The sequence below is a fragment of the Hyla sarda genome, chromosome 8, assembly GCF_029499605.1.
Source record: "Hyla sarda isolate aHylSar1 chromosome 8, aHylSar1.hap1, whole genome shotgun sequence".
In the NCBI taxonomy this organism is placed as follows: Eukaryota; Metazoa; Chordata; class Amphibia; order Anura; family Hylidae; genus Hyla; species Hyla sarda.
In genome coordinates this window covers 158,368,482-158,394,280 of record NC_079196.1, presented here as the reverse complement: position 1 = coordinate 158,394,280, position 25,799 = coordinate 158,368,482, and the positions used below count along the sequence as shown (strand labels likewise).

General features: G+C 44.6%; 1 protein-coding gene across 1 annotated transcript in view; it reads right to left on the bottom strand.

Moving 5' to 3' along the window:
• Positions 1-10,907: 10,907 nt before the first annotated feature.
• Positions 10,908-25,799, bottom strand: part of RRN3 (RRN3 homolog, RNA polymerase I transcription factor) — a 59,691-nt gene continuing 44,799 nt past the window's right edge. Inside the window, 6 exon segments of the mRNA XM_056533444.1 lie at positions 10,908-15,396; positions 17,832-17,916; positions 18,228-18,380; positions 18,547-18,655; positions 23,435-23,491; positions 23,494-23,618. Of these exon segments, the coding sequence (XP_056389419.1) occupies positions 15,235-15,396; positions 17,832-17,916; positions 18,228-18,380; positions 18,547-18,655; positions 23,435-23,491; positions 23,494-23,618 (691 nt within the window). The 3' untranslated portion in view covers positions 10,908-15,234.

Here is a 25,799-nt window from a genome sequence, read left to right as displayed (position 1 = left end):
AAAAACTGTAGCCCTCCTGATGTTGCAAAACTGCAAATCCCAGCATGCCCAAACAGCAAACAGCTGTCTCGGCATGCTGGGAGTTGCAGTTGCGTACCTCCAGCTATTGCATAACTACATCTCCCAGCATGTCCTTTGGCGATCAGTACATGCTGGGAGTTGTAGTTTTGCAACAGTTGGAGGCACACTGGTTGGAAAATACTGAGTTAGGTAACAGAACCTAACTGAAGGTTTTCCAACCAGTGTGCCTCCTGCTGCTGCAAAAGTACAACTCTCAGCATGCACGGTCTGTCAGTACATGCTGGGAGTTGTAGTTTTGCAACAGCTGGAGGCACACTGGTTGGAAAATACTGAGTTAGGTAACAGAACCTAACTGAAGGTTTTCCAACCAGTGTGCCTCCAGCTGTTGCAAAAGTACAACTCCTCAGTCAGTACATGCTGGGAGTTGTAGTTTTGAAACAGCTGGAGGTTTGCCCCCCCCCATGTGAACGAACGTACAGGGTACATTCACACGGGCAGGTTTACAGTAAGTTTCCTGCTTCAAGTTTGGGCTGCGGTAAATTTTTCGTCGCATCGCAAACTCCTAGCGGGAAACTCACCGTAACCCGCCAGTGCGAATGTACCCTAAAAACACAACACTACACTAACACATAATAAAGGGTAAAACACTACATATACACCCCCTTACACTGCCCCCCCCCCCCAATAAAAATGAAAAACGTATCGTGCGGCAGTGTTTCCAAAACGGAGCCTCCAGCTGTTGCAAAACAACAACTCCCAGCATTTCTGGACAGCCACTGACTGTCCAGGCATGCTGGGAATTTAGCAACAGCTGGAGGCACCCTGTTTGGGAATCACTGTTGTAGAATACCCCTATGTGATCCCTAATTTAGTCCTCAAATGCGCATTGAGCTCTCTCACTTCAGAGCCCTGTCGTATTTCAAGCAAACAGTTTAGGGCCACATATGGGGTATTTCCGTACTCAGGAGAAATTGCGCTACAAATTTTGGGGGTCTTTTTTTCCTTTTACTGCTTGTGAAAATTAAAAGTAACGCAATTTCTCCTGAGTACGGAAATACCCCATATGTGGGTGTAATATGCTCTGTGGGCGCACAACAAGGCTAAGGAGTGAGAGCGCACCATGTACATTTGAGGCCTAAATTGTCGATTTGCACAGGGGTGGCTGATTTTACAGCGGTTCTGACATAAACGCAAAAACATAAATACCCACATGTGACCCCATTTTGGAAACTTCACCCCTCACGGAACGTGACAAGGGGTATAGTGAGCCTTAACACCCCACAGGTGTTTGACGAATTTTCATTAAATTTGGATGGGAAATGAAAAAAATATATAAAAAAAGGTTTCACTAAAATGCTGGTGTTACCCTAAATTTTTCATTTTCACGAGGGAAAATAGGAAAAAAAAGCCCCCCAAAATTTGTAACCCCATTTCTTCTGAGTGAGAAAATGCCCCATATGTGGATGTAAAGTGCTCTGCTGGTGCACTACAATGCTCAGAAGAGAAGGAGCACCATTGGGATTTTTAAGAGAAAATTTGTCCGGAATTGAAGGCCACGTGTGTTTACAAAGCCCCCATAGTGCCAGAACAATGGACCCCCCACATGTGACCCCATTTTGGAAACTAAACACCTCATTTAATGTATTAAAGGATGCAGTGAGCATTTACGCCCCACAGGTGTTTGACAGATTTTTGGAACAGTGGTCCGTGAAAATGAAAAACTAAATTTTTCATTTGCACAGCCCACTGTTCCAAAGATCCGTCAAACGCCAGTGGGGTGTAAATACTCACTGCACCCCTTATTAAATTCTGAGAGGGGTGTAGTTTCCAAAATGGGGTCACATGTGGGGGGGTCCACTGTTCTGGCACCACGGGGGGCTTTGTAAACACACATGGCCCGACTACCATTCCAAACAAATTCTCTTTCCAAAAGCCCAATGGCCCTCCCTCTCTTCTGAGCATTGTAGTGCGCCAGCAGAGCATTTTACGTCCTAAGATGGGGTATTTCCATACTCTGAAGAGATGGGGTTACAAATTTTGGGGGGCATTTTCTCCCATAACCTTTTGTAAAAATGGTAAATTTGAGGAAAAAACTGAAACATTTTTTTCTTCATTTACACGTCCGATATTAACGAAAAGTCGTCAAACACCTGTGAGGTGTTAAGGCTCACTGGACCCCTTGTTACGTGCCTTGAGGGGTGTAGTTTCCAAAATGGTATGCCATGTGGGGTTTTTCTGTGTTCTTGCACCATAGGGGCTTCCTAAATGTGACATGCCCCCCAAAATTCACTCTCCAAAATCCCATTGTCGCTCCTTCCCTTCTGAGCTCTCTACTGCGCCCGCCGAACACTTGACATACACATGAGGTATTTCCTTAATCGAGAGAAATTGGGTTACAAGTTTTGGGGGGGCTTTTTCTCCTATTACCACTTGTAAAAATAAAAACTGGGTCTACAAGAACATGAGTGTAAAAAAATGACGATTTTGAATTTTCTCCTTCACTTTGCTGCTATTCCTGTGAAACACCTAAAGGGTTAACAAACTTACTGAATGTCATTTTAGATACTTTGAGGGGTGCAGTTTTTATAATGGGGTCATTTGTGGGGTATTTCTAATTTGAAGGCCCTTCAAATACACTTCAAAACTGAACTGGTCCCTGAAAAATTCCGATTTTGAAAATTTTGTGAAAAATTGGAAAATTGCAGCTGAACTTTGAAGCCCTCTGATGTCTTCCAAAAGTAAAAACATGTCAACTTTATGATGCAAACATAAAGTAGACATATTGTATTTGTGAATCAATATATAATTTATTTTGAATGTCTATTTTCCTTACAAGCAGAGAGCTTCCAAGTTAGAAAAATGCTAAATTTTCAAATTTTTTGTCAAATTTTTTAATTTTTCACCAAGAAATGATGCAAGTATCTACGAAAATTTACCACTACCATAAAGTAGAATATGTCACGAAAAAACTCTCTGTGAATCAAATTTATAAGTAAAAGCATCCCAGAGTTATTAATGCTTAAAGTGACAGTGGTCACATTTGCAAAAAATGCTCCCGTCCTTAGGGTCATAATGGGCTCCGTTCCCAAGGGGTTAAACTTACGGACATGGATGACAGCTGGAGTGACACATGTGAAATACCTTCTTGACGGCTCAGAATTATTGACATTTGAGTCTCTCCGATCTACATTCCACCTACCTTCGAGAGAGTTTTACAAATATATCTCCAGATACAACATTTCCTTGACACCCACTATGCATAGGAACTGCTTTAATGCTATCAAGTTTCTCGCCTCTGACCTTACCGGCATTAAACCTATCTACTTAGCTCTGTTGGCCACTGACGTATGCCATATCGCTTACCCCTTACGCCTCTGGAGCAGATTTAAATATCTCTTTTACCCAGGAGGAATGGAGTCAGGCATTTAAACAAATTCACAAAGCCTTTCAATGCTCACACTTAGAAAGGGCCTACAAAACTATTTTTCGGTGGCATTTCACCCCGATTAAGATAGCCAAAGCTTACCTGGGATCCTTGGATCTCTGTTGGCGTGGCTGTGGGTTCCCTCTTACACATCCTATGGTCCTGCCTGAAGATACAACCCTTTTGGGCAGAATGTCAAAAGATTCTTAGCATAGTCTTAGACTGCACTCTTCATTGGTCCCCTGAGATGGTCCTCCTGTTCCTGAACATAGATCATATTCCGCCCCCACACAGGGATCTTTTTTGTCTTATATGTAGAATTGCAAAGATAGCTGTCACGAGCCACTGGAAATCCCTCAACATACCTTCCATAGAAGCTGTAGTGAATAAATTGAACACAACATATGAAAAATTTTCTCTCTCTAGGCTCAGGCAAATTCGATACGTTCTACAGAAGGTGGAACCTTTGGATTTCTTCCACCTATTGTAGAGACATTTAGGGATGAAGGGCTCCACTCTCTTTGGAGTTCCAACTCCTACGTGCAATGTATATTGCAACTCGGGGCAGCAGGCCTTCACAGTTTATGTGTGACCCTTGTTCGGTGAACATAATTCCACATTGTAGGTGGGAAAGTCTAACTCTATTTTGCTGTTCTAATTCTTACATGAACTCTCATGATCAAACGGTGTATTTATGCTTTATGACCTCTGTCAGGTGCATTATGTTGTGTAATTTTTTTCTTCCATTGTTCTTTGTGCCATGTTGGCGCTTGTTTATTTTCACTGAAAACAAAAATTTCAATAAAAACTTATTGAAAGTAAAAACTTCCGATCATGGCGCAAAAAATGAGACCTCATACCGCTCCGTATACGTAAAAATAAAAAAAGTTATAGGGGTCAGAAGATGACAATTTTAAACTTATTAATTTTTGTGCATGTAGTTATGATTATTTCCAGAAGTATGAAAAAAAAAAAACAGATATAAGTAGGGTATCATTTCAATCGTATAGACCTACAGAATAAAGGGAAGGTGTTATTTTTACCCAAAAATTTACTGCCAGAAATGGAAGCCCTCCAAGTTACAAAATGGTGTTTTTTCTTAAATTTTGTTGCACAATGATTTATTTTTTGGTTTTGGCGTAGATTTTTGGGCAAAATGACTGATGTCATTACAAAGTAGAAATGGTGGCACAAAAAATAAGCCATCATATGGATTTTTAGGTGCAAAATTGAAAGGGTTATAATTTTTAAAAGGCAAGGAGGAAAAAACGAAAGTGCAAAAACGGAAAAACCCTGCGTCCTTAAGGGGTTAAAGTACTAATTTCAGCTCTTAGTTCCTTTTTTAACTGCAAGTTATCAAAATAATAGTTAGATAACAACTAAAAGTGTTCCAACATAAAGGTGTGCTTAATACATAACTTTTACTAAATTTCTATTAAAATCCACCAATTTCAAAAAGTGCCTGTGTATACCAACACCAAATGATAAATCATCATAAAATGCAAAGTCCATTTTATGATGATTTATCATTTGGTGTTGGTATACACAGGCACTTTTTGAAATTGGTGGATTTTAATAGAAATCTAGTAAAAGTTATGTATTAAGCACACCTTTATGTTGGAACACTTAGTTGTTATCTAACTATTATTTTGATCTCTGATGCTGAGGTGAATTCCATAAATTCTGGTTGAGACGCATAACCTATTGCATACATTGCGTTCTATTTACTTTAACTTCAAGTTAGCAGATATCTTAGTTAAAAATGTTATTTCTGGGGCTACAAGATTAAATCCCCATCAAGACCTACTGTTCCCCCTTAAATCTGGTGTCAGATGCCTCATCAGGACCACCATTCGAACCTCTGGATTCTATCTCCAAGTTGCTCACACTCAAGATGTGCTTCCTTCTGGCAATAACAACGGCTAGGAGGGTAGGGGAACTGCAAGCGCTCTCTGCCTTTCCTCCTTATACCAAGATATTAGATGACAGAGTAATAATGAGAACGTTACCATCTTTTCTGCCAAAAGTGGTCTGAGTTTCATATATCTCAGGAGATTATTCTTCCCTCTTTTTGTGATGAGCCGAGACATGAAGGGGAAGTCAAGTTCCATAACCTTGATGTCAGAAGACGCCTTTGTAGAGTCCTGATACTTTTTAAGGACTTTCGTTCTACAGAGAATCTTTTAGTTCAATTTTCTGGCCCTAATAGAGGCAAGACTGCTTCTAAACAGTATTAGTTGATTGATCAGTGCATCAATTACATTAGCTTACACTACAAAGAATAAGGATCCACCTTTTTTTCAGCTCACTCTACCAGAGCAGTGGCTTCTTTCTGGGCCGAGAGGGCTGAAGCCTCTTTGGACCAAATCTGTAGGGTAGCTACATGGTCCTCAAAACATACTTTTAAAACACTATAGATTACAGTTAAATCCAGTTTCTGATCTTTCCTTTTGACGTTAATTCCTTCAGGCGGTAGTCCCGCCCTGATTGGTTGCTATTCTAAATCTCCAAGGGTGCTGTCATGAGCGATTAGGTAAAGATAGATTACTTCCCCAATAATCTGTTTTTCATTAGCTCATGACAGCACCCCTCGTTTATCCTGCCCTTAAAAAAAAAAAAAAAAAATAAGATTTTTATGCTTGCCGTAAAATCTCTCTCGGAGAATCCATTGGGTACACAGACCATGCGTATATGCTTGACACTAGGAGGCTTGACACTATGGCAACAAGAAAAGTCGGCCCCTCCCAGCAAGGTATACCCACCTACAGGCACCTGAGCTAATCAGTTTTAGTCCCAGAGCAATAAGAGAGGACCGACAGGTCAGGAAAAAACCACAAACTGTCTGAGAAACCAGAATAAAAAAAATTAACTGAACACACCCTCAGACAGGTAACTGAACCAGGAACCCCAGAGAAAAGAAGGGTGGGTGCTGTGTCCTCCAATGGAACCTCCGAAAAAGATTTTACGGTAAGCATAAAAATCTCCTTTTCTCTATAGGCTCCATTGGGGGACACAGACCATGGGATGTACCAAAGCAGTCCCTTGGGTGGGCAAGGAAATCAGTCAGGTGGACGCTGGACACCTTACGGCCCAGACTAGCATCAGCGGATGCACAGGTATGAACCTGGTAGAACCTTGTGAAAGTGTGTAAAGACTACCATATGGCCGCTTTACAGATCTGTGAGGCCGAAGCCTTGCTGCGGAGAGCCCAGGATGCCCCGACAGAATGAGTGGAATAAGCAAAAACCCTGAAGGGTGGGGTCTTCCCCTTGCAGCGGTAAGCTTCCGAAATAGCAGATCTGATCCACCGAGAAATGGTGGCCTTTGAAGCAGGTTGTCCTTTACGACGACCTTCCGTAAGAACAAAAAAGGAGTCACACTTTCAAAAAGAAGTGAGAGATCGGTCCGAACAGCCCTCACTACATCCAGTTTGTGGAGCAACCGTTACTTAGGATGAGATGGAGCCGGACAAAAGGACGGTAGGACGATGTCCTCACTGAGATGAAAGACTGAAACCACCTTTGGTAAGAAGAACGGAACCGGACGGAAAACAACTTTGTCCTGGTGTACACTCAGGAAGGGAGAACAACAGGAGAGAGCTGCCGGCTCTGAAACTCTCCTAAAAGCAATAAGCAACGCCACTTTCCAGGAAAGGAGGCGAAGAGGAATGTCCCTGAGAGGTTCAAAGGGAGGGCCCTGCAGGGCACCTAGGACCAAGTTTAAGTCCCATGGGGGAGTAGGGGACCAATAAGGAGGGGCAGCGTGTGCCACTCCCAGACGAAAGGTCCGGATATGAGAATGTGACGCTAGAGGATGTTGAAAGAGAACGGAAAGGGACGAAACTTGGCCCTTAAGGGAGCTTAGAGCCAACCCTTGTTCCAGCTCCGACTGCAAAAAGGAAAGAAGTCGGGGAAGGGAAAACTGGAGAAAACGACAGATTCACACCAACGAAAATAACACCGCCAGGTACGGTGGTAAATCATCGCAGAGGACGACTGCGTGCCCTCAGCATGGTGCATATCAACTGGGGAGAGAAGCCCTGGGCCTTTAGAACCGTGGTCTCAACCGCCACGTCAAATGCAGCAACGGTAAATTGGGGTGGCACAGGGGACCCTGAGATAGGAGGTCTGGACGAAGCAGGAGGTGCAGCGGTACGTCGTCCAGGAGTCTGACCATGTCAGCATACCACACCCTCCGGGGGCCTGTCCGGAGCCACGAGAATGGCGGGAAGGCCATCTGCTTTGGCGTTTCCTCAGGAGCCTGGGAAGGTGAGTTAAGGGAGAGAAAAGATAGGGTAGGGCAAAGCCCGACCAAGGGATCACCAGGGCATCCACGGCTAGAGCCAAGGGGTCCCGAGACTTTGTCACAAAGTGAGGAACCTTCTGGTTGTGGTGGGACGCGAAGAGGTCCATTTCTGGAGTGCCAAAGAGGTTGCAGATCTCTGCAAACACCTCCGGATGAAGGGACCAGTCGCCGGGGTCGGCTGAGAACCGGCTGAGAAAGTCCCCTTCCCAGTTGTTTACTCCTGGAATGTGAATTGCTGAGATGGCCTGAACTCTGCGTTCCACCTAGAGGAGAATTTTGGCTACCTCAGCCATCGCTGTAGCAGTGGAGTTGTCCGACTGGACACAAACAGGGCGGCCCTGAAGAAGTATCTCCCAATATCTCCCAATGTAGCAGGCAAAGATAGATTGCCCTCAGTTACAATATATTGATGGGGAGAAGGGCCTCTCGGGGGGACCAAAGGCACTGGACTGTCCGGTCCCTAAAAAAAACACCTCCCCAGCCCGAAAGACTGGCATCCGTCGTGATGACTTGACAGCAAAGGGGCAGGAATGAGCGCCCCTGAAGAAGCAGGGGGGTATGAAGCCACTACAGAAGGGACTGGCGGGACCTCTGAGAAAGAACGATCCTGCGATCGAGAGACAACGGAGACCTGTCCCATCGGGATATAGTCACCAGTTCAAGAGGACGGTAATGAAACTGGGCAAATGGGACGGCCTCCATGGCCGCCACCATCCGACCCAGGACTTCCATGCAAAAGCGAATGGAAACTGGGGCAGGGTTCCGAAGTATCTGAACCCCTGACAGAAGAGTCAGCCGCCTGTCCGGGCAGATGCCATGTCGAACTGGAGCCCCAGGAAAACCAGGGACTGGGTGGGAGAGGGGTTGGACTTGTCTCGCTTCGGCTGGATGGTCAATCAGGACAAGGCCTTGAGGGTGAGACCGAGACTCTCCAGATTCTGGGCACTGGTTGGAAGCTTGATCAGGAGGTCATCCAAATAAGGAATCACTGAGGCACCTCTTTTCCGTAAAAGGGCATCTCAGGTGCCAGGACCTTGGTGAAGACCCTCAGTGGTCAGACCGAAGGGGAGAGCCACAAACTTAAAATGGCCTTCTGGAACTGCAAAGCGGAGGTACCACTGATGTCCGGGGAATATTGGAATGTGGAGGTAGGCATCCTTGATGTCCACCGAAGAAAGAAACTCCTCTTGATCCATGGACGCTACGACCGAACGGAGGGACTCCTTGCGGAAATGGCGGAGTAGAAGATGCTGGTTGAGGTGCTTGAGATCCAAGATTGGGCGTACAGAACCCCTTTCTTGGGGACCATGAAGAGGTTGGAATAGAAACCTCGAAAACGGAACAGGGACAATTACTCCCTGGATGAGAAAGGACTGAAGTGCCTTTGCTAGAGAGGGGGACCGGGGGGCCTGGGAAAGAAAAAAGCGATCCCTTGGAAGGGAGGCAAATTTGATCTGGAGTCCGTTGGATACCACGTCTCTGACCCAGGAGTCCTGCACATGCGTGGTCCAGACATCCCAGAAGAGTAAGAGACGACCTCCCACCCGAGAAAAATCTGCGGGTGGGGGCGTCCTTTCAGGCAGACGTAGGTTTGCAGGTGCCCGATTTGGCCGCAAAATGGCCGGCACATTTGTCCAATTTCCAGGAGAGACGGGTCTGGAAGGAGGGAGCCTTCTTGTCCCGCGAAAGGCGCCTGCCTGGACCCATTATTGGAGCCAAAAGTCTGAAAGGACCAGAAAGAGGATGACTTCCGATGGGAAGTAGTACTGCAGGCCTTTTTTTGAGGTAATAAGGAACTTTTTCCGCCCGTCACCTCTGAGAATCTCATCTAGGCGCTTGCCAAAAAGCCAAGAACCAGTAGAGGGAAGGTCAGTCAGAGACTTCTTGGAGGCGGCGTCTGCATACCAGGCTTTGAGCCACATGGATCGACGGAGGGCCACTAGGTTGCCTGTGGCAAAGGCAGCAAAGCGGACTGACTACATGGAAGTAGAACACAGAAAATCTCCAGCCTTGGAGAGCTAAGTCAGCCAATTCCTCCGAGGGGATCCTGAAAGAATACCCTGGCAGAGTTGGGAAGCCCAGACTTAAAGGGCTTTTGACACCCAGGCAGAAGCAAGCGCAGGAAGAAGGGAAGAACCTGCTGCCTCAAAGGGAAATTTTGCCAAAGTCTCCACCTTCTTGTCCGCCGGAATTTTAAAAGAAGCTGCATCAGCCAATGGCAGGGTAGTCGCCTTAGACAGGCGGGAGACCGGTGGATCCACAGTTGGAGGGGCAGTCCACCCAGTAATGAGGTCCTTGGCGAAAGGATATTGCGCTTGAACCTTCTTTATTTCTTGAAACTTCTTGTCAGGATGCCTCCAGGCGGACTCCAGCAAGGCTTCAAATTCAGCATGAGAGCTGAAAACCTTGTGTGCCGGACGGGCACAGTGAACGGAAACTTCTGGAACTACATCCGAAGTTCCTGGGTCCTTTAGGTGGAAGGTGTCCCTTATGGCCGAAACTAATGTGTCCACTGTGTCAGTCGTATCTGTTTGGTCCTGTGAATCAGAGGCGGAATCAGAAGCCTCATCTACAAGTTCTCCAGGTGAGTGGGAATGAATGGAGGCAGCCCTGGAAGAGGGAGACACTGACCTGGTACGCGGTTCTGGAGACCCAGAGTGGCGACCAGGGGAGCGTCTTCTAGAAGAGGGATGCTAGCTGCAAGCTGTAGCAGAGGGGCGATGCCTGTGAGGGGAGCGCCTATGTCTGCTAGAAGACTCAGTAGATGAGTCGGATGAAATGCCCCAATTACGCTTTAGTATAGGGAGAGCGAGTCTCCCTGGAGGATCGGCATAGGGAGGACCTCTCCTAGGCAGTTACCACGGAATCGGAGACCTGAGCCAAGTCAGAAAAAGACTGGGAGAGGGAGGATACCCAAACTGGAGGGATAGCAGAGTCCACAGGGTCTGGGGGAGCATCCTGAATAGAAATACCAGGGGGTCAGGGGAACACAATGAGGAATCGATACAGAAACTATACTGGAAAATTGATATAATGATTACAATATCTGCTAAACAGTAACACTGGCCTTTAATAGGAATCTCTAAGCAATTGTAACCCACCCCCAAATTACTGACAGTGCCAGATTAAAAGGCATTGAAATAAGCTGACAGTCCTTTTAAAAACAAATTTTAATGGCCACATTCAACAGAAATAAATTTATAATAATAATATAAAGCATTTCAGGAACATTTATTAGTGCTTGTGTGCAAATTATTACAAACAAAAGGTCTTTCAAGTGTACCTGTCATTTGTATAAAAAAAAAAAAATGTATGTAGATGATAACATTATATGTTTATTTGTAATATACATTGGTTGAAAAATGCTGTCTTGTCCCTGCAGCTATTGCCTGTGTGTCTTGGCTGAGACAAAATACAGGAAGTGAGGGTGGACAAGCAGGGCTCTGTTCATTGAGGACAATTCTCGGACAAAAGGGTAGATAGAGTACACCAAATCCCTATATTCATACATATATTATCTACATCATTGTTTCCCAACCAGGGTGCTTCCAGCTGTGGCCAAACTACAAGTCCCAGGAGGCACCCTGGTTGGGAAACACTGATCTACATTATATAAAAAGTTTTTGAAAAGGACCATGCCTATTCAAATAAAACCATCCACATACACACTGCAATTAACACAAATGTTGTTTTTCAAAAGAATAGAAACATCAGGATATCAGACATCTAAGTGAGACAACAACACCACACTAAGAAAATTGTAAAACCAGTAGCCGGTGGTCTCCAAACTGTGGACCCCCAGATGTTGCAAAATTACAACTCCCGGCATGACCGGCATTGCACTAGACCCAGGTCTACTCACTACAGACATGGATAAAAGCATTGCTTATTCAGAACAGGACTGATGGGAATTTATAAATATCCACTTTTACCGACACATTATGAAAAAATTCATTTCAATAAAGCTTGCTACAAATACCACATTTAAATTCAAGAACATGAATGAAATGGAATTAATAAATGTTACCCAATGAAAAACAGGTCGACCAGTATGACACTAATTCATGTGCAGATGGCAGAGCCTCCTGGTTGCGACATGCAGTGATGACCACAAGATCATGGATGACATATGCTTAGCCTGACAAATTTTCTTCAATTAAATTATAGTTATACATGTTTTTAGGCTAGAGATACACAGCAACTTTGGCAACAACACAGATCATGAGGCCAGATCACAGTGTGGAATGCCTGTATCACAACTGATGAAACATAAAATGATCCTTGATATATCTCTGGCAACTTGTGTGATGTAATGTGACCCTATTCACTTTTATTTACTGCAATGCAGCAGGATATCTTTGGGGGCATGACCTGTGTTGTGTGCAAAGTCAATAATGTGTTGCCCTAGCCTTCCTTCTATTGCTAATAATTAGTGTATACCAACTGTGCAACTGACAGTGGCAGACATATCTATGCTTAATGATGGTCATACAGCCAGGATTTCGCCAGAATATTCTGGCAATACATGACAGTATATTATTCTTCATAGTACATGCATAGTTACAGTCATGGCCGTAAATGTTGGCACCCCTAAAATTTTTCAAGAAAATTCAGTATTTCTCACAGGAAAGGATTGCAGTAAACCATGTTTTGCTATACACATGGAATCCTTTGTGTGTATTGGGAGGGGAAAAAAGCATACTGGACATAATGTCACACCAAACTCCAAAAATGGGCTGGACAAAACGATTGGCACCCTTCCAAAATTGTGGAAAAATAAGATTGTTTCTAGCATGTGATGCTCCTTTAAACTCACCTGGGGCAAGTAATAGGTGTGGGCAATATAATAAAAGAAAAAAAAATCACACCAGAAAGCAGATAAAAAGGAGAGTTCACTTAGTCTAAGCATGGACAACAGAAAGGGAAGAGAACCGTCTGAGGACTTGAGAACCAAAATTGTAGAAAAATATCAACAATCTCAAGGTAACAAGTCCATCTCCAGAGATCTAGATTTACCTTTATCCACAGTGCATAATAGACACCAAAAAAGAAACCTTACTACTAGGTAAGCAACTGTGCATTGAAAACTAAACACACCAAAAAGAGAAAATTATGCACAGGACTGTAACATTAACGTTAAAATATACATTTTATTCAATCATATATAAAAACATGATAAATCAGATGCCCCATGAGGAAGCACTTTAGAAGCGAAACGATCGTTGGGGTCTGGTGGGTATGGTCTGGCACCCTTGTCTGTTTTGTTGTTTAGTTACTTTTCACATTCTTTTTCTTTGGCAGCCTTGTTAGCTTTAACTGTTGATTTTAGGCTCAAGCCTTTGCTTGATCCCTCTGACATGTACCCCCTAGCTCACATTGGCCACCTCTGTTATTACATGCATAGTCACTTTGCCAGTCCTTATACCCATCTTTCCGCTGTATCCTGGTGCCTTTGTCTTTTCTTTTTTGTATTGTCTATGTTTTGCTATATATTTTATCATGTTTTTATATATGATTCAATACAATTTATATTTTAACGTTAATGTTACAGTCCTGTGCATAATTTTCTCTTTTTGGTGTGTTTTGTCCACAGTGCGCAACATTATCAAGAAGTTTGCAACCCATGGCACTGTAGCTAATCTCCCTGGATGTGGACAGAAGAGAAAAATTGATGAAAGGTGTAAATGCAGGATAGTCCGGATGGTGGATAAGCAGCCCCAAACAAGTTCCAAAGATATTCAAGCTGTCCTGCAGGCTCAGGGAGCATCAGTGTCAGCGTGAACTATCCGTCGACATTTAAATTAAATTAAATGCTATGGCAGGAGACCAATGAGGACCCCACTGCTGACACAGACATAAAAAAAGCAAGACTACATTTTGCCAAGATGAACTTGAGTAAGCCAAAATCCTTCTGGGAAAACATTTGTGGACAGAGGAGACCAAGATAGAGCTTTTTGGTAAAGCACATCATTCTCCTGTTTTCCAAAAATGGAATGAGGCCTACAAAGAAAAGAACACAGTACCTACAGTGAAATACGGTGGAGGTTCAATGATGTTTTGGGGTTGTTTTGCTGCCTCTGGCACTGGGTGCCTTGAATGTGTGCAAGCCATCATGAAATCTGAGGATTACCAACAGATTTTGGGTCGCACTGTACAGCCCACCGTCCAAGATCTTGGGTCTTCCAGCAGGACAATGACCCCAAACATATGTCAAAAAGCACCCAGAAATGGATGGCAACAAAGCGCTGGAGAGTTCTGAAGTGGCCAGCAATGAGTCCAGATCTAAATCCCACTGAACACATGTGGAGAGATTTTAAAATTGCTGTTGGGAAAAGGCGCCTTTCAATAAGAGACATGGAGCAGTTTGCAAAGGAAGAGTGGTCCAACATTCCGGCTGAGAGGTGTAAGAAGCTTATTGATGGTTACAGGAAGCGGCTGATTTCAGATATATTTTCCAAAGAGTGTGCAACCAAATAATAAGTTAAGGGTGCCAATAATTTTATCATTGTGACATTATGTCCAATCTGCTTTTTCTCCTCCTTTTTTGGTTTAGTTCCAATACACACAAAGGGAATAAACATGTGTATAGCAAAACATGTGTTACTGCAATCGTTTTCTGTGAGAAATACTTCATTTTCTTGAAAAATTTCAGGGGTGCCAACATTTACGGCCATGACTGTATAAATCTTAAACTAAAAAACCTAGCCATGACACAAGGTGCTTCTTTGGTTATAAAGGGGAGTCCCAAAAGAGTAGAAAACCTTTACAACATAACTCCCTTTACTTTATGTAATTAAAGGGGATCTCCTCTTTAAAAAATTCCCTTGTTAATGAGCTGATTGCAAGGTGCCCCCCTGCTAGGACCCCCAGGGTATTGGAATTGATCTGTGGAGAAAACTAGCAGTACGTGCCAGTACGTTCCCTGTAGTTCATTTCACAGTGCTTATTAACATTAGTAGGTGATCTGCAGGACTGGACCTCAAAGTGAGAGGCGCCCTTTGAATCTGCTTTCCACTATAAGCCAAGCGATTGGGATCCTGAACAGAGGACCCCCTCCACCCCACCCTCCCCCTCTATTAACTCATATATCCCCAACAACGACTTTTTTTTATACACATTATTGCACTGTTGAACTGTGTGTAAGAACATCAGAACACACACACTAGTATATTAGAGAAAATAAGATGATTTCTCAATCTGACAATACCCTCTGGGTGACTGGCAATTATCAGATGGGTTAGATTTGATATGATTATGATCGCCACTGATACACTTTGCAGTTAAACCATCAGTAGTATCACAGATCAACAGGACACTATTGATCTAAAGAACAGAAAGGGACTTCCAACAACGGCTGTCCATACATAACCTCTGCGCAGCCTTCCTGGCTCCCGCACAGCTTGTGACACCTGTGACATCACAAGTCGCGCCTTAAGAGGCATCTTCTTGAGGAGAGAGCTTCTGAATTCAAGTGCCTGAGGAGGTCAGAACGGCCGCTGTAGGAACTTGTAAGGTGGTGAACCCACACTACTTGTTGGGCTCTTGATATAAGGGTCGAAGGAACCTGGTGTCATCCCAACCAAGCTGTCATTCTGAGGTGTGTCTCCCTTGAGGAAATCATCATCATCATCTGGGGTGGCACCAGGCTAGTATAAAAGATAGTTGCATGATAAAATAGGTCATCTAAGATAATTACAAAATACTATACAGATTCAATAAAAAAAAAAATCTTAAGTGCTATAAGCACATGGTAACATATCATCTATACTAGTGTTTCCCAACCAGGGTGCCTCCAGCTGTTGCAAAGCTACAATTCCCAGCGTGCCCGGACAGCCAAAGGCTATCCAGGCATGCTGGGAGTTGTAGTTTTGCAACAGCTGGAGGCACCCCGGTTGGGAAATACTGATCTATACCATCCTGTGGATAACAGATTTTACAGGGGAGAATATCAGCAGACTGTTTCTGCCAGGGATGTGCCATAGAACTAAACCCTATGAAGTAAGGCCATATAAAAAAAAAAAAAAAAAAAAAGACACCTTTTAACATAACTATAGTAGTTAGAGTTCTGTTTTTGATGCATAGCTGTAAATATTCACAGGCCTGCAGCCATCACTAAGAGGGCTTTATACTATACTGCACATAGTTTTAATATTAATATTTAATTTATGCTGCCCTTGCTGATGGCAATATAACATAGGGACAGATATGCTGTAGTGTAGGCTCACAGAACCTACAACCGGAAGCAGGAAGTGTGCGGCCAGAAAGGAGTCAGCACTGACCCTACCCAGCAGCAGAGGATTGACAGATTTCTCCCCATCACGGACAGGTTCCCTTCAAGTTCAATGTATAAACCGTAAGCTCGTAAACCCCATATAACAACAGCTGCAGGCAGACCTCACACCTACACTAACTGGGGACATACTGCAGTTGCAATCAAGGATTAAACAGGCGGATCAGAGTTCCCTCTGATCCCAGCCTCTGCTGGCAAATGTCAGCAGTATAACATAGCCAGCACCCAGTGTATGGTATGCTAGTAAAGGTTATAGACCACTGGTGTAAATTAATCGGGTAGTGTTGCAATTATCACTCATCCAAAATTCACAGGAAAAGGGATAAGATTACTGGTGGTCCGACAATGGATCAGCATTGAGCACAGATGATCACCAATCCATTCCAAAGGGATACTAGCGACCCCTGTTCGGCAACTGCAGAGGTTCCATTATTTGCAAAACATACTGTCTGCAGACTGAAATCATTAAAGGGGTATTCCGGTCAAAAACATCTTATCCCCATCGAAAGGATAGGGTATAAAAGATGTCTGATCGCAGGGGGCCTGCCACTGGGACCCCCCCGCGATCTCCCTACAGCAGCCCGCATTCTATGCGTAGCTGCGTCTGAAGTTTCAGAAAGCCCCGGGCTTCCGAGATGGGGACGTGACGTGACGTCACGCCACGACACCTCCATTCATTTCTATGGGAGGGGGCGTAACGGCCGCAACGCCTCCCTCCCATAGACATGAATGGAGGCGGCGTGGCGTGACATCAAGTCCCTGTCTTGGAAGCCCGGCGGTTTCTGAAACTTCAGACACAGCTATGCATAGAATGCGGGCTGCTGTAGGGAGATCGTGGGGGATCCCAGCGGCAGCCCCCCGCGATCAGACATCTTATCCAATATTCCTTTCGATAGGGGATAAGATTTTTTTGGCCAGAATACACCTTCAAGCTGTGATGTCAGGGAAGGTCCTAAACTAGAACCTTTCTTGACATAACGTTACAAGTGACGTTGATGCTTCTGGGCGTACAGTAAGGGTGGTGATAGCAGCTGCACATGCATCTGCCATGTCCCCATCCATGACTAACCCTGAGGTGACTTGTATGTACAGCTCAACTAAGGGCAGCCGTTGACCAGAGCTGCATTAGAAGACAACCTCTTCCATGACCTGTGCAAAAGGAGGTCATGACACTGGGCTTCCAAAACTTGTGCAGGAGGAGATCGGCTGCCTCCTACACTTTAAAACAAGTATGGAAACCCACAAGGGACATAGCTGTTAGTAATGCAGCCAATGTGCCGTCACTATGGACAGTACCACTATGACTATGGCCCAGCTGTGTGTCTACATGGGAAAGTTCTTCAAAATTCAGCGTGGAGAGATGCTGCTCATGCTGGGCTGTATTGGTTGTTGAGGCAACCGTACTGAAGCTCATTGGGTTCCATGCACGAGTCCCATTAATTAGAATAGGACTTGTGCATGGAACTTGCTGGGCATTACAAAGTTGCCATAGCAACTATCCCGCTCAGCATGTGCAGTGTCTCACCATGCTGAACTTTGCAGAACAGGCAGGAGAACAGCAATGGACTTGCGCCCACACACACAGTGCAGCCAGTGAGTGCCGCCATACAGCAGAATTCCCATGTGGAATACTCTGCAAAAAAACTGTGAATGTGCGGTCCCGTGAAGTATAACCTATTTTTATTTTGGCCCCACCTATTTTTTGTGTAGACCTGCTTTAACTAAACAACTGTCATGTCTAAAATGATACAGTAAATCACTGGCATAAGATGTCAAACCTTAGGTAAATACCTTAACAGGCTTTTGGGGTCCTTTTAACTCCTCAGCATTAGCCTCTTCCCAAGGCTGATAAACTGGATCTATGAGTATCTTGCACCTGAAAAAAAAAATATTTACTAGAAAATATAGTAAATATCTACAAAAAGATGTACACATACATGATTTATAAACCCACTGATAATGGCTACCAAGGGTGTATCAAAACACACTGAAGAAGAGGTGCTCAACTTTAGTCCCCAATACAGACCAATGGTCAAAACAAAATAAAATGACAGAGCATGCCATGATCTGTAGGCAGCTGTCATTGTGGTATTGTATACTACATGGGAGTGTGAACAGTATATAAGGAAATTCCTCCAGTATTATGTGCTAATATGAAGATATGATAGCCCAACTTGTAATACAAACCTTTTCAAAACACAAGGATCAAAAGGAAAGAAGCTGTCTAGTGGGTTAGAGCATGTCTGAGCAGAGTCACCTCCAATGCTTGATCTGATGATGGGGATCATCTGTCGGTTGTTGCGTTCAATGATGGTGTAACAAAACACCAACTGGTATTTCCTGAAGAACACATGAGACATCAGCACAGTCCGGTTACCACAGCCATCAAATACTCAGGCAGTTGTCATATTGTTAGTATAAGAAAGAGCAAAACAATAGAAAAAAAAACACATACGATGTTCGGGTCTGTGTAGGCAGATGGGATATTTCTTCAGTTTGAACTTACCGGGTGATTGCAGCAAAGAAATTAACTACCGAAGGCAGGCAAATCTTCAGAGGATTCAGTTGACACATCACGATTCGTTCAAAATTCAGACCTTGCAAGTAGGACAGCCCTAACACAACACAAATATAATGTATTACAATTGTGGCTTACTAACGGATTTATATGTTTTCACAAAGCATACAACCACAGCCATTGCTCAATTTTTAAAGCCAATTAAAATGATCAGCTGGATCCTAGAGGTTTTCCCACCAGAAAAAGATATTCATATGCTAAGGCTGTGTTCACCAGATCAGCTTTTTAACTGCACTAACTGAATAGAAATCTATTATATATTGAGGACACCTATAAGATATACTGAGGCTTCTCCTTTTATTCAAATCTATGTCTGGCTTTGTTTTCAATAATTGCAATTAAAAACCTTAGCGTGTGAACATAGTCTAAGTAATCCATGTCAGGAGGTTGGGTTATAGGCAAAGTGCCGTAGCTTTATTACTGATCTGGCACGCTATAGGAACTGCACTACAGACCCAAAAATTTGAGTACTAGACCTGGGGCTCAATACTCAAATGGTGGTAGGTCAGGTGAATCAGAAGAAAGCATTTAAATTTAAAGTAGATACAGCATTTTTCATTATACCTTATTATTAGCCCCAGTTTACTAGTTCCGAAAGTAAGGGACAGTAAAGCCTTCTCACTGCTTTGTGTGCTTAGGGAAAATGAACTTAATACCTGCATCAGGAAGCACGTGACGGGATGACGTGACCCGTCGGCCTCACGGGCCCGGCCCGCCCACCCGCCGTTAGCCAGCAATGGAGATCTGGGTGCAAACTATAAGGTATTATGCCACTTACCCTGGAGGAAAGCTGGCGATAGATTATGGACCCCCGCTGCCGAGGTTTTGGTGCTCCCCTTGCTCTCCCCCCTCTCTTCTCCCTCCTCCTCCCCCCTCCACCTCAGAGTTGCTCCGGCCCTGAAATCTCGCGATGTTTGGGAGTGGAGCGTGATCCGGAAGTGAAGGAAGCCGGCGTTGGGTGAGGAGCGAGGCATGAAGCTACCGCGCGGCTGCTCCGGCTTTTAGAAGCTACATCCCGGTATTGCAGTAAGTGCTCAGCTACGCTACGTAAAGGCAATGTTAATATGGGGGGGGGGGGGGGCGGTACTCCGGATAAGCTAAACAGGGGAGCTAAGAGGCATGGCCTGGCTAAAAGTGGAAGGGTGGAACTATGGAACATTTACTTACAGACTCCGCTAGTATATTAAGCGCAAAGTGCAGCGAGACAACGGAAAAGGGGACCCACAGCAGTGGCAAGCTTGAGGCTGAATCAGGAACAAAGTGATGCATGGCTCTATTTACTCTGGTCTTTTTTCTCTCTACCCCCTCTTTTCCATTGAGACCGTATCCAGGGGTGCTGCCTCAAATGGAGGATTCTTCCCTTTGCCCCTGTGTGCTGTCGTGTAGATGAACTGGATTGGTTGTGTGACAACTGGATTGGAGACACACAGAGGGGCGAGCACCAGGAAAGGTGTTGGTCACACTCCCTTAAACTATGGATTTGAGTTGTATAAAGTTATAACTTCTGGGGAGAACTGAACATATAACAGATGGGAGTGTGGGGGGGGGGAGGGGGGATGTGAAGGAACAAATGAGAAAAGAGAAGGGAGAAAAGAATATTGAAGAGGAAATTAGCAACATTTTAAATGCAAATGTCTGCTCCCTCTTCCCTGCAGCTGGAACGATTATTGATCTGCGAACTTTCTCAACTTTCTGAAAAGAACAACTGACTGTGAGTGACTATGCCTCCCTTTCTCGTCCCTCTCTTCCCTACGCCCTCTATCTACAATTGATGGAATACAGCACCTCTCACCAGGATGAAGGTAACATGACTTATTACCCCTTTCTTTTTTCTGCTGCTTTTCTTAGTTATGAATCTGGGTTCTGGAGTGATGTAAGATACTCAGCATGTCACCGAAAATTAATCCCAGAAGATCAGGGGGCCCTGAAACAAATCCGCTGTCTAAATACCTTAAATCCCCCCCATGATAGTGTAAAGACTCGTACACAAACACAAAACCCCCCACAGATAGGAGGTTCAAGATACACCCCCTTAAATACAGATGAAGGAAATGAGGATGGAGAAACAGGAGAGAACAGCACCCCAGTATTATCATCAATCTTAGCAGAAGTTCAGAAATGCAATAAAGCGATTGCTGACCTTACAATCCAAGTTGGAGGACTGAGTACAGATATCTCCCTGATAAGGGATGACTTAAAGGAAGAGTTAAACAAATCGAAAAAGCCATCCCTACACTGGAAAAAAAAAGTTCTCTGAAATGCATAAGGATTGGGATGAGATGAAAAAGGAAAATTCCCTTCTTAAATCTAAAGTGATAGATCTGGAGGACCGCTCTAGAAGAGCTAACATCCGCATTACAGGTCTTCAAGAGGGAGATGAAGGAGAAGATCCAGTTAAATTTGTGGAAACTCTCTTAGTAGAGACATTTGGTGTTCATAGTTTTACCAAGAACTTTTGTGTTGAGAGAGCACATAGGATCCCAATGAAGAGACCGGTGCCGGGCTCCCCACCAAGGACCCTGCTAGTTAAACTGTTAAATTCAAAAGATCGGGACATTATTCTCAAACTGTCTAGAGAAGGGGGGGGGGGGCTATAGAGAGAGGGAGCTCAAAGATAGCCATGTTTGCAGATTTTTCAAGGGAAACACAAAGAAAAAGAATGCAGTTTGTTCAGATTAAAAGGAGACTCAGAGGAGCAGACATATCATTCTCCCTTTTGTACCCAGCTAGAATGAGAATCAAGGATAATGATCAAATCCTATTTTTTCACTCAGAGAAAGAGATCGATAAATGGCTGGGAAGTAGAGGTTTGTAGAGTTGAGGAATCTTTTTTGAGAGAAGTATGGCGGGCGAGGAGGGGGGGGGGGGGGGTAGGGCCGGAACGGGGGGGGGGGGGGGGGGGGCAGGCTAGTGTAAGTTTAGGTTCGCAGCAAATGGCTGTGAAGGAGATAAGAGGGCAAGGGGGGGAACGGGGGAAATGGGGATGGGGTGGTGGAGGGAATAGGGAGGGGGGAGGGGAAGGGGCCACCGTCAGCCTGTGTACACACTTTTAGCTATTACCTCTCTTTGGATAGTAAAAAAATAGGAAGTAAGAAAATAATTGCATGGAACATCAGGGGTATTAAGGAGAAGAAGAAAAGATGCTCTATATTTGATAGAATAAATAACTACCTTCCAGCAATAATAATTCTAATTGAGACCCATTTAACAAAGGAATCAGTGAGTTTAATAAGGAAAAAATGGGCTAAAATAACATACCACTCAACTGTCTCTAATTATTTCTCAGGGGTCTGTTCTGATCCATCACACGGTGGGGTTTCAAGAGTATATGGTAGAAATCGATCCAAAAGGCTGCTATGTGTTTTTATATTGCAACTGGGAGGGTGTTGACACGGTGATAGCAGCAATTTACATTCCGCCCCCCTTCTCACTTCATCCCCTTAGAGCAGCCCCAACCTGGATCCCAGAGAAAAACTTTAAAGAAATAGAGAGATGCACAAATGAATTAATTTGGGGACGAGCACAGGTCAGGATTAAACAGCACATGATTAATCCACCAGTTAAACTAGGAGGGATGGGTATACCCAATTTTGAGTTGTACTACCTTGCATCACAATTAAATATGCTTCGCTCAGAGGACGGGATGATAAATGCCTTCCTGAACATAATGGGACGGGGAAAACGCCTCTATATGGGAAATATTAGAAGGGAAAAGAGATTTAGAAAGCAAAATTGGGAGCACTCTTCTTTACAATGATTAATAAGGTTTGGAAAGCAACAAGGATAATAACCGGGGTGGGTAGTCTGGGATTCTCGAAAATTTGGGGCAATATGTATTTCCCAGAGGTATATTCATTGAAAGAATATGTGAATTGGGAGGCAAATGGAATCTCCAAAGTAGAACAAATAGTAAACAATAAATGCCTCCGCCCCTGGAATGAATTATCCTCCAGATACAAATTAGAAGACAGACATGGATTTTCCTATCAACCGGTTAAAGGGGCCTTTTTTCAGGCGGAAAAAAATAATCCTAGGTGGGCAATTGAAAACCATGCGTTGTTTGACATGTTGATGGATAACCGATGTCAAGATCAGAATCGAAGTGTTCCAGATGTCAAAGGGAAGATGCAGATATAGAACATATGATATGGAAGTGTGTAAAGATTCAGGGGTTTTGGGGACAAGTTCTAGGGAAGTTGGAAAAAAAATCTAGAAATGAACCCAAAACATAGCTTCACTACGATATTGCTGGGGCTAGAAATTGAGGGGAATACAATACTAACTCATAATTTATTAGGATTGGATAGGATAATTATCCTCAGGAATTGGTTTTCTCCACGGATACCTCACATAAATGAATGGTTGTCCACAATAGATAGAGTTAGAAAATATGAGGAAATATACTATCTAGGTAAAAAGAAAAGGGTAGCAAATACAAAAGAATGGGACAGATGGATATAAAATACGAATAGTATCATATGTAAGGATACCAGGCTGACGATAGGGGAGGGAGGGGATAGGGTTAAAAGGGGGGGGGGGGGGGGGAGTTAGAAGATAGAAGGGATGGGGGGTTGAAGGTAATAGAGGGATAAGGGGGGGGGGATGTATAAAAACAAATACGGTGTTTTTAAAGTAATTATGAATGTAATTGTTTATTTACTTGATGTTTGTATTTGCAAGAAAATAAAAAAAATAAAAAAACTTAATACCTGCATTGTGTCTGCAGCCAAGTCTCCTAAATTTACTAGCTGACAGACTGCCCTACATGTATGAAGTTTGATACTGTAAAGTACATACATTATAACTGGACACAAACCTTTGCGCAAGTTGCCATCTAAGAGCTGCTTATGACGGAAAATCAGGGTATAGAAGCAGCCTGGCAAGCAGCGTAGAAGGGCCCATGGAAGGTAATATCACAAAAAGCTCTGCTCCCGGCATCCTGATTATCTATGTAGGCATGGAGCCAGTTTACAAGAAGATCAAGGCAAGCTTTTACTGTCCTGTAAAACATGCAAACATTGGTTGAATATAGCACAATATGAATGCTATGAGTCCTATATACATTTATTTCAAGGGTAAGTTTACAAGTGTACCACACACACACACTTAGTATTTACTTAAAAAAACAAACAAAAAAAATAATAATAATTTGATTCAATGTTACCTACATTTCTATTGTATCTTTTTTTGTGGTATACACATCTATATGATTGCATACATTTAAACATATACTTTTTTTGTTACCGTATATACTCGAGTATAAGCCGACCCGAATATAAGCCGAGGACCCTAATTTCACCCCAAAATCCCAGGAAAAGTTATTGACTCGAGTATAAGCCTAGGGTGGGAAATACATCATCCCCCCTGTCATCATCCAGACCCCCATCATTAACACCCTCATCATCATCATCATCATCACCGCCTGTCATCATCCCACAACCCCCCTTCATTATCCCACACCCCCCCTTCATCATCCCCTTGTCATCATCCTCCCCCTTCATCATCCCACACACCCCCCTTCATCATCCCCTTATCATCCCACACCCCCCCTTCATCATCCCCTTATCATCCCACACCCCCCCTTCATCATCCCCTTGTCATAATCCCCCCCCCTTCATCATCCCCTTATCATCCCACACCCCCCTTCATCATCCCCTTATCATCCCACACCCCCCTTCATCATCCCCTTATCATCCCACACCCCCCTTCATCATCCCCTTATCATCCCACACCCCCCTTCATCATCCCCTTGTCATCATCCTCCCCCTTCATCATCCCACACACCCCCCTTCATCATCCCCTTATCATCCCACACCCCCCCTTCATCATCCCCTTGTCATAATCCCCCCCCTTCATCATCCCCTTATCATCCCACACCCCCCTTCATCATCCCCTTATCCCACACCCCCCTTCATCATCCCCTTATCATCCCACACCCCCCTTCATCATCCCCTTATCCCACACCCCCCTTCATCATCCCCTTATCATCCCACACCCCCCTTCATCATCCCCTTATCATCCCACACCCCCCTTCATCATCCCCTTATCATCCCACACCCCCCCTTCATCATCCCCTTATCATCCCACACCCCCCCTTCATCATCCCCTTATCATCCCACACCCCCCTTCATCATCCCCTTGTCATCATCCCACACCCCCCCTTCATCATCCCCTTGTCATCATCACCACATGTCATCAGCCCCCCCCCCCCCCACCTTCATCATCACCGCTTGTCAATGTCTAATACAGTGGTCTTCAACCTGCGGACCTCCAGATGTTTCAAAACTACAACTCCCAGCAAGCCCGGGCAGCCATCGGCTGTCCGGGCTTGCTGGGAGTTTTAGTTTTGAAACCTCTGGAGGTCCGCAGGTTGAAGACCACTGCGGCCTTCGACATCATCCAGCCCCCCCCCCCTCTCACCCCCTTTAGTTCTGTACTCAACTCCGCTCGGCGGGACGGTGCTCCGCTGGTCCGGTGCTGCAGGACTGTCCGGTGGGGAGGTCGTCCTGTGGAATAGTGGTTCCGGGCTGCCATCTTCACCTGGGGACCTCTTCTCCGCGCTTCGGGCCCAAAATAGAGGCGATGCCTTGACGACGACGCAGAGGGACGTTGGTAATGAACGTCTCTCTGCGTCGTCGTCAAGACAACGTGACTATTCCGGGGCCGGGCCCGAAGCGCGGAGAAGAGGCCCCCCGGTGAAGATGGCAGCCCGGAACCACTATCCCACAGGACGACCTCCCCACCGGACAGTCCTGCAGCATCGGGCCAGCGGAGCACCGTCCCGCCGGGCGGAGGGGAGTACAGAACTAAAGGGGGTGAGGGGGGGGGCTGGATGATGTCGAAGGCCGCAGTGGTCTTCAACATGCGGACCTCCAGAGGTTTCAAAACTACAACTCCCAGCAAGCCCGGACAGCCGATGGCTGCCCGGGTTTGCTGGGAGTTGTAGTTTTGAAACATCTGGAGGTCAGCAGGTTGAAGACCACTGAGGGCGGAGAGTTCACTCGAGTATAAGCCGAGGGGGGCCTTTTCAGCACGAAAAATCGTGCTGAGAAACTCTGCTTATACTCGAGTATATACGGTAAGTAAAAACTAAGCCCAGTGTAAAAAACGTACACCACACCAAACACTACAAAAATACTTCTATAGTTAAAAAAAAATAAAAAAAAATAAATATTATTTAG